This window comes from Sebastes umbrosus, chromosome 10 (assembly GCF_015220745.1).
Source record: "Sebastes umbrosus isolate fSebUmb1 chromosome 10, fSebUmb1.pri, whole genome shotgun sequence".
In the NCBI taxonomy this organism is placed as follows: Eukaryota; Metazoa; Chordata; class Actinopteri; order Perciformes; family Sebastidae; genus Sebastes; species Sebastes umbrosus.
In genome coordinates, this window is record NC_051278.1 from 8,240,231 (window position 1) to 8,250,348 (window position 10,118).

General features: G+C 38.8%; 1 protein-coding gene across 2 annotated transcripts in view; it reads right to left on the bottom strand.

The window, feature by feature from the left end:
- slc24a3 (solute carrier family 24 member 3) overlaps nucleotides 1–8,220 on the bottom strand; it is a 99,381-nt gene extending 91,161 nt beyond the window's left edge. Inside the window, exon 1 of one of the 2 annotated variants that reach the window (XM_037782063.1) lies at nucleotides 7,884–8,217. In XM_037782063.1, coding sequence (XP_037637991.1) covers nucleotides 7,884–8,064 — 181 coding nt within the window. In that variant the 5' untranslated portion in view covers nucleotides 8,065–8,217. Of the gene's footprint in view, nucleotides 1–7,883 lie in introns of both variants that reach the window. The other variant, XM_037782064.1, reaches the window with a different exon arrangement.
- Nucleotides 8,221–10,118: the final 1,898 nt, after the last annotated feature.

The window sequence follows — 10,118 nt, forward strand, 5'->3', positions numbered from 1 at the left end:
CCCGTTAAAAAGGTACCGCCCAGGGAGGAGCAGCAGTCCATTTGTGGGAAATGTCAGAATCTGCCCATTGGCAACAGGAACAGAAGAGGAAAAAATGAAGGAAGAAGAGTAAAATAAAGCTCTTAAAAGTCCGCCTACACTACTAATAAGTAGAATATTGTCCATTGAAGATATTGAGTTTCCTGTAATAAAGCTGCTTTAGATGTCTGACGGCTGCCTGCTAATTCATCTTTGCTTGACTTAAGCTGATGGGGCTTTTACTTTGTTCCTTTTCCTATGAAATACTCTTGTTCATCATTCTGCGGTCACTACAAAACTCCTTCAGGGCCTGGAGTATTCTGCAGTGCTAAATGTTGAACAGGGCATTATAAATACCTGTAAAATCTGTTTGGATTAAGTGAAGACTTTTATTTTAAATGACACATTAAAACTTTGTGTATTATATCTCACATGTTTGCTATGTTACGTAAGTGTTGAGAGTAAATATGTTCTAATGTACAATTCATTTCACTTTCCTATAATAAAGAATATTTGTGTTTTAATAGTACATTTAGCAACTTTGTTGAGGAATGTGTGTGACATGCCTGCTGTGTAGCTTTCAGTCCTAGAGTGTACTGTTGAGATGATGCTACCTAGCGTGGGGCGTTTAGTGCCTCTGTTCGTGGTGTTACACAGGCAGAGAGAGGGTTTACATAAGAGAGACATTGTGAATGTTTGCTTCTCTACGATGCAGGTTTGTGGCTTTATGCACGGGCATTTTTTGATTGTAATATTTTCTTCAGAAAGAATGTACTTTGGTTATTTATTTTATAAGAATTATATTTTCTTTCTGGACCTTTCCCTAGGAGCATCTACGCAGGAGAGACGATGCTTTGTTTCTCTACTATTGCAGTGAAGTTATGCTGATGCCATTTTGGGTTCTTGCAATAGACAGCTACAAGACAGTTTTGAGGTTTGATCCTTGTCCACTTTACAACACAACACAGTTAGACCCACTTAGAGTTGTACTTCCAACACCAATACCATCCTCTGAAATGCCTCCAATACAGCCTAAAATGCTGGATTTGGTATCAGCGAGTACGCAAATCTATGCAACGATCTAATATCACATTATCACATCATTTATCAGCTCATTTACACAGAAACAACAACACCAACACGTGTCACTCGCTACCTGATCCTACTGCTACTGTGCATGAGCAACTCTCAACAGAAAAGAGAAAGAAACAAGATGGCTCATTTGTTAGCTACTTCCAGAAACCGACGATGGAAGTAGCTGACGAGTGAGCCATCTCGCTTCTTTCTCATCTCTGTTGAGAGCTAGAGTGAAGATACGGTATCATATGAAACTAAAAAACCTGATGAATCCATGGTACCAACCATGTCATACTAACTTGTCGCGAAGGAGGTTAAATAACGCTCCAAAGTTGCGCTAAATTTTGGCAAGGAAAAACTGGCACAGACATTTTCAAAGGGGCCCCTTGACCTTTGACCTCAAGATATGTGAATGAAAATGGGTTCTACGGGTACCAACGAGTCTCCACTTTACAGACATGCCCACTTTATGATACTCACATGCAGTTTGGGGCAAGTCATAGTCAAGTTTGAGGGTTTCTGGACAATATTTGTCATTGTTTTGTGTTGTTAATTGATTTCCAATAATAAATATATACATACATTTGCATAAAGCAAGCATATTTGCCCACTCCCATGTTGATAAGAGTATTGAATACTTGACAATTCTTCCTTCAAGGTACATTTTAAACAGATAAAAAATGTGGGATTAATTTGCAATTACTCACGATTAACTATGGACAATCATGCGATTAAATATTTTCATCGATTGACAGCCCTTTTGTTTTTAACGCACTGGTATCAGATCAGTACTCGGTATCGGCCGATATGTAAGTTTGGGTATCGGAATTAGTATTGGGAAGAGAAATGATGGTATCAAAACATATCTAGACCCACTACACTACAAATTAACCTTTAATTTGGGTTTCTTCTATTTGATGTTGATTCTGCTGCTGCACTCATTAGAAGTCGTTTTGCATAAAACACCAGCTAAATGCCTCAAAGGTAAATTAATTATTAGTTTGGACTTTTTAAGAAAACGCCTTGCGCAGTTTATATTTAGATTAGAGAGAGAGAGAGAGAGAGAGTCAGACATTGAGAGTGATCACATAAACTCCTCTTGCTCCTCTTCCTCCCTGACTCCTCACTACCTTTACTCCCATCCTCACTTCATCCACCTCAACATGAACGAGCTCCCCGCTTCATTTTTTCCTCTCTTTCTGCCTGCCTACCCCGGGCTCCATCTCGCCCTCACCTCATCCCTCACTATTTCCCTCTGTCCGGTCTACTCCATCAGCATCTCCCTCCTCCACCTCCTTCCATCACTGCCACTTCTGTCCTTGCTTGCTCCCACTTTTCCTCTTCACATCACCTCTCCTCCTCCTCCTCCTCCTCGTTTCCCTCCACTCTTGTCTCTTTTACTTTTTGTCTAATTCGGCTCCGAGTCCCGAGGCTTCGTCAGCGCAAAGTGCTCCTTCTGTGCTTCTCCCCTCCCGTTCTCTGCTAGCGTGCAGAGGGAAGGGGACCCACCTACGAGAGCTTTATGTTATGTAATGAGATCATCTGGAGACTAATGCTGTATACCAGATATACCAAGCAGCAGCCATTAGTGGCTTCTCCATAGCATGACCATTTGTCTGGCTGGTACACATCTTTATGTTTGTCACAGATGGATGATGAAGGGACTTTGGCTCAATGATATTAAAACCTCCAGATGATAGCAACATGTGTTTGCCCATATGGGTAATCCTTATTCCTATAGTGCTTTTGTCCTGGGTCAGGCTTTTATTTTGTGTTTTCAGGAGGTGAGATATGTGGATGGATAGATGGATGGGCTTAGAGGGATGGTGGGAAGGACAGATGGAGGACAAGGGGATGTGAGGAGAGGTGTGTGCACATCCACGTGTTGGTCCGCAGGGCCGTGGGGGGGGGAAGCAAAGACATGAGGGAATAGACACACACCTCAACACGTGTGTGTTTGTGTGTCAAAGACCTTGAAAACCTCAGCTTGGCCCGAGGGCAACTATTACCAACATGAGAAGAGGTCCATGTGAAAATGCCGTCACTTAGCACCAAACTCAGAACACATTTCTCCATTAGGCGAGGTCACCGTTGACAGTATAGTCCACTGATTTTTAGGGCTGTGTATTGGCAAGAATTTGTCGATACAATATGTATCATGATATAGGGGTATTGATTCAATATATTGCAAGGCAATATTTATTTTTTTTCAAATCTAATTTTAGGAAAAATTGTCATAGTATAAAGACACACCACCATATGTATAAAAACTGAGTAAAAAAAAGTCACTATGTGAAATGGCTATTATGGGGACAAACATCATGAATACAATTGGACTCGTTGGGTCCACAAGAGTCTCAGCTTTACAGTGATACCCAATTTATGTAATTCTAAGACTGTTTAGGGACCCCAATATGCAGAAATATCCAAACACACCATTTTAGAATAGGTGAAAATAACACATTTATACTGCATGTAAAAAAAGTGCATCGTTTTTGCCCAAAACTGCATGGGATTATCATATTGCATATCTTGAGGTCAGAGGTCAAGGGACCCCATTGAAAATGGCTTTTCTTTGCCAGAATTTTGCGTAACTTTGGAGGGTTATTTAGCCTCCTTCTCGACATGAATGCATGACATGGTCTTCACTCTAGCTTTAAAAACTGAGCCCGCTACAATCTCCGAAAGACAGAATAGCGGCCGGGTCCACCGGCGAGCCGTCGGATTTTTTAGAGGTAAATTCGATTTTGAAAGTATCCAACTGATAAAAAATCCCAGCCTCTCCCTTCCGGCCTCAATCCCACAAACACATGAACGCACACTACCTGACTACTGCTGGAGGACGAGTCCACGAGAGAGTGTTGGGGAGAGAAGCGCATCGTCGTCATCGCTAACCGTATCCAACTACTGCAATGAGCAGCAATGCACAGGTATGTAACCTGTCTAATTTCATGCAGGCTGAATGAAATGATTGGACGGGCTTATTACAGGCCTGCGACAGCCACAGATAACAGTTTTTTTTTCTCTTGTTTGCTGTCAGAATGTAAAAGAGAATTTCAACAAATAAGCAAAAAATTACAAAATCAATAACTTCAGTACAGCTTTGTTCTTTCATTTCATGGTAGTTTAGTAGTGGATCAGTGTAAGCTTATTTTTCTCATTGCTTCTTATACATTATTACGGGTGCATGGGTTGAGCTGAAATAATGATAGACACAGCACATCATGGGAAACACTATTCATGTCACAAAGCTTGAGAGTCACATCTGAGAACATAGAAAATCATCCAAATTTAAAGGGGACTTATCATGCTCATGTTCAGGTTCAGATTTGTATTTTGGGTTTCTACTAGAACATGTTTACATGCTTTAAAGTAACAATCTCGAAGATTTTCATTTAACTAAATGTCTGTTAAGTCGCCAAATGAGGTATTACAATGGAGATTGAGCCTATGGCCCACTGATGAAAGTATTGCAATATTTATATACAGTATTTGCAGAAAATAAACTGGGTGTCTGTGGCGACAAAATGCTGTATCAAGCTCCTGCTAATGCAAACCGAACATTTCCTACAGGCTGCAGCTTCACATTAAAAGCATTTAACTGGCGAAACACGAGTTGACTTTTAATATGAAGTAGTCACAGGAAATGCAACGTGTTTGTCAGCGAGTAGCGACCACAGTGAGCTGTTAGACGAAGAGCAGCAGGCGACAGGATGCACATCTACAACTTCTCAACGAGAAAACCAACTACTTTCACTGTCGATGTTTGTAGACTTGTGTCGTGTTGTGCAGCATAAATTCTAATCACGGTTGTTCACAGAATGATGGACAAAGAACAATTATTTCCTGCCTTCTTTATTAAAACAACAATAGTTCGTTTTGCTGCCCCTAGTATTCTGGGATCTGAAGTATTAAACCGTATTTGCTGTTACCACCAGTAAACAGAATGTCGCCAAATCAACCAGGACTGAAATCTTACGGATTGCCACTATAATGTTAAAAAAACACATTATTTTCCTCATACTGTCTGTCTGAATGTACCTGTATTCACCCTCTGTCTAAAATGCGCCGTTTTAGCCCCTGTCTCTTTAAGCCCAGTCTGCTCTGATGGCTTGTGAGGAAAATATGGTGCATCTTTGCGAAGGTAGTTCTCAAGCCGTGGGTGACATATTCTAATGAGCCTGCATGTGACATAGGAAGGGGAGCCTGGGGCTGGGGCTGGGGGAGTTGAATCACGTGTTTTCTGATCTAGACAGCCCATAAAAAACTGTCTGGGTTGTCTTATTTCACAGTTTGTGGGTTTGTACAAGCACTGAAAAAGTGGGTTTTTCATGATATGTCCCCTTTAAATGTCTCATCTGGTGCCCACACTTGGGAAATTTTTCATGAAGTGAAATGTGCCACTGAAGATAATTTATTTGCTTTTCCCCAATTACACACTGGAGACATCTGGCACTCTCATAATGCCTCTGTAATCAATTCACCTAGTCATCTTCTCTGTGGGCCCCAAAAATAGAAGCTTCAGCACACTATCAGAAAAAAGTCGGTCAGTTGCCAATTAAGTGAACAGTAAATGTATAAAATCATACTGTATATGCTATCCCTCTGGACGAGTTCATTAGAAGACAGGGTTATCATAGTGAACTAAAACTGTAACTAAAACAAAAATAAGCAGTGAATAATATTCAAACTAAAACTAAACTGAAACTATATTGTCTGGGTCTAAAAACAAAAAAATAAAAATGAACAAATTAATTTCAGTTTTTGTTTTTTAGCTATGATAGTTCACTACCAAAAAAAGGACACAGCATGAATTTCAACTCTCATGACGTTGAACCACAGAAATTGAACTGACTTGATGTTCCAGGAGATGGCGTTACGCCGCATTACTTCACTAAAGTAGCGCAAAGATTAAACATTAGACATTATGGCCATTCCTACAGTTCTCAAACAATATAATTTGTATGTATGTAGCTACAACTACAGTATACCTGTCCCTAACAAAAACTGAAACTATTGATGTTGATGCCTGTTGGGCTGGAGTTTGCCATGTTATGATTTGAGCATATTTTTTATGCTAAATGCAGTACCTGTGAGGGTTTCTGGACAATATTTATCATTGTTTTGTGTTGTTAATTGATTTCCAGTCATAAATATATACATATATTTGCATAAAGCAGCATATTTGCCCACTCCCTTGTTGATAGGAGTATTAAATACTTGACAAATCTTCCTTTAAGGTACATTTTGAACAGATAAAAAGTGTGCGATTAATCGTGATTACATATTTTAATCAACTGACAGCCCTAATAAAAACTAAAACTAAACCTTTCTGAAAACCTGAAACTAAACTAAAACTAGCAAATGCACTCTGAAAACTAACTAAACTAAAATTAAATTGCACCAAAGTAAAAATAAAAACTACTATAACCGTGTTTGAAGATAACAAAACACAAACATCTAGAGGTAATCAACAACGGGGACCCATTATGTTTCTATACGGCTGCAACAGTTGTTTTGTTGACATCCTGATAATGGACTTGAGTGTGTAATATTCAGCAACATTAACTGGGCTGCTGACTTGACCATTAACAAGACCTACTTGGCAAAGGACACCAAAACATTGGCTGAGCTCAGAGGTGGTAATAATATAAAGCTGTTCAAAAGTCTGAAGCCTATTTACACTATTTAAAATGTTACAACTGACACCACACGGCGAATCGATTACGACTAGACGATTACTGATAACCCAGTCGATATGAAAATCCCCTGCTTGCAGTGATAAGCGTGGTACTGTTTAAAATACATAAAGACTGCTGCCCCTCAAGCTTGTCATTGACTCCATGTCGCCAGTGTTCACAGAATAAACTGTCACGACACATTTACACCTCATATCTTGCTCATCTGCTGTCTTCTGCCTACTGTAGCTAACAGGAAACGGTTGAAAAAAAAAAGAAGTGGATTTTCTGTTAAGTAATTCAAGCAACACAGAGCAGCAGCACAGTCACCGCTACCATTTCCAGGGGATTATTAGTTACAGATGTTGAGCTACAAGAAGGCATGTTGTTGTTTCGTTCTTTACAGTGGTTGTAAATGTGTGCCCCAAAAAGCTGTAGGCCTATATACTCTGACAAAAAATGTAATCTGATTTATCTGTACTAATCCTAATGGGATCTATATTGTCTTTGACAGCCTGTTCAGTCGGGAGTTTACAGGTTCAGTACTGTACTAAGTACACATTATTGGCACTCAATCACTTAAGTTTACATCTATTTTAATACATGCAAGTGTCTGTTGTTCATTAGTCAATATTGATCTGACTGTACTTAGATTAATATTTAAAATAACTATATTATTTTGCATGTTAGGCTTCATTTTCTGTGTATTTAGGGCTTATTTTGTTGTTTTACTGTACTTAGATTAATATTTAAAATAACTACATTATTTTGCATGTTAGGCTAAATTTTCTGTGTATTTAGGGCTTATTTTGTTGTTTTACTGTACTTAGATTAGTATTTAAAATTACTATATTATTTTGCATGTTAGGCTACATTTTCTGTGTATTTCAGGCTTATTTTGTTGTTTTAAAATGTAAAAAGCACAAAGATTTGAGGAGAAATCCTAATAAATGTACCCATGACAGTATGTTTCTCTAACTGCCTGTTGTTCCTGCATGCCACAAACTTCACATGGCTGTCTTCCTCACACAAATAAACATATAATGGTTTATTATCCTAAATTCAATGTTGGTTGACAGTAAAAAGACAAGACATTAAGTGCCCCCTCACCTGCTTTCTGAACCACAGACTTGAGCCCCACGACGAGCCCCAGCAGTACCCCCGCAAAGCACATCTGGATGGCGAACAACTCCTTTCGCTTTCTCCGCCTGGCTTTGCTCCTCCGTCGGTTCAGCATCACTCCTCCTCCGGCGGCCGTCTCCGGCATCCCTTCAACCACCACGCGGGCCATGGCGCTCTGTCTCTCGGGCGGAACACCCCGGTGGTGGTGGTTAGTGGTGGTTAGTGGTGGTGGTGCAAAAAGGTACGAGAAGAGAAGGAGAGATGTGCTGCTGAATGGCCACTGAAGTTACTCGACGAGAGAAGATATGACTGGCTGGTCGGTTGGATGCGTAAAGTCAACCGCAGTTTAAACACAACACTTCCGGTCTCAAATTTCAAAATAAAAGTCGTTGTAGAGTTGTGGGTACCAAGCAAAAACAGTTAGCTAGCTATAGTCAACTAACTATAAAAGTTAACTTCATAAGTTAGCTAAATATATCAGTTAACTTCATAAGTTAACTAGCTATAGTCAACTAAATATACAAGTTAGCTAGCTATAGCCAACTAAATATATAAGTTAACTAGCTATAGTCAGCTAAATATACAAGTTAACTTCATAAGTTAGCTATAGTCAACTAAATATACAAGTTAGCTAGCTATAGCCAACTAAATATATAAGTTAACTACATAAGTTAAATAGCTATAGCCAGCTAAATATATAAGTTAACTACATAAGTTAAATAGCTATAGCCAGCTAAATATATAAGTTAACTTCATAAATATATAAGTTAACTTCATAAGTTAGCTAGCTATAGCCAGCTAAATATACACGTTAGCTAGCTATAGTCAGTTAAATATATAAGTTGTTGTTAACTTCATAAGTTAGCTAGCTATACTACCGTTACTTAAAGCTGCAGTGCGTAGAAATCCGGAAAACGCAAAATCCTGCATCCCCTCGAGCTGCTCTCTCCTCTCTCTCCTCTCTCCGCTCTCCCCTCTCTGTCCGAAGCCCCTCCCCCCACACGAGAACGGGCATATGCACGCGCTTCTTACGTGCTCGCTACATCTGAGGAGGCTACCGCAGCGAGCTACACATTACCTTCTAACGACATCAACAGTTTGGACTGTCTTTTTGAAAGTCTGTCTTTCTTTTTTTGGGTTGTTTTGAGGTGTAGGCAGTTGCTGCCAATGCTGGAATAGCAAGCTTTTCAGTAGGTTGTTCCGCCATTGACCGAGGCTTTCACTATCTGCAGAGACCAGACGTGAACGCGCATCTCCTTTTGTGGAACAGCCAATAGGAACGCTCTCTCTGAAATGCCCTGTGATTGGTCAAAGTCTGCCGTCACGGGCAAGATTTTCTAAAGCCTGTAAACAGAGCCATGAGGAGGTGCAGAGGTGTAGTTTTCTCTCAGATCACTTGAATTACAATATGCTGAAAGGTTATTATGGAATTTTTGCCAAATTATGCCAAAATATTGTTGCCTACTGCCACTTTAACATTATTTAACCAAGGATAACGTTACATAGGCACAAAATATTGGACTTTTATGCTACTTGTAGAGGAGTATTTTCTCTGTGTATGTTACTTTTACTTAAGTAACAAATCTAAATTACGTTACTTATGGACGTTAACGTTGGTCTTCTTTCTTTCTCCACAAAAAGTATATAATATAAAGTATAAATATTTTTCTTATTTGCAAATACAGTAACTCTGCATTAATTTGGCTCATATTTCAGCATACACACATTAAAAAAAAATGTTTTAAAGCAAAGAAAGATTAGCTATGCCGCCACTCAACAGTCTATACATAGTAAAACAATATTTAGTAATTTTATAGGCACATATATTAGTAATGGAAATTGCTGGATATTTGTAAATGGAAAGCTTGATATCCAAGATATTCCGAAGATAAAATATCATATCTTAGATATTTTACTCTTGACAGGAAGTAAGAGCCCATCTGCAGCAAATTCAAACATAAAAATAGTAATAATAATGAAAGACCAAATAATTAATTTATCAAAATGTTGTAATTTATTTGTTCAGTTATTATTCATACTGAGTTTACATTATTTTGATGCAAAATATATATAAATAATTTGTTATACTCTTGACAGGAAGTAAGAGCCAATCTGCAGCAAAACACCTAGTGGGCCCATAACAGTATGTATGTATATATATATATATATATACACATATATATATATATATACAGAGAGAGAGAGAGAGAGAGAGAGATAAAT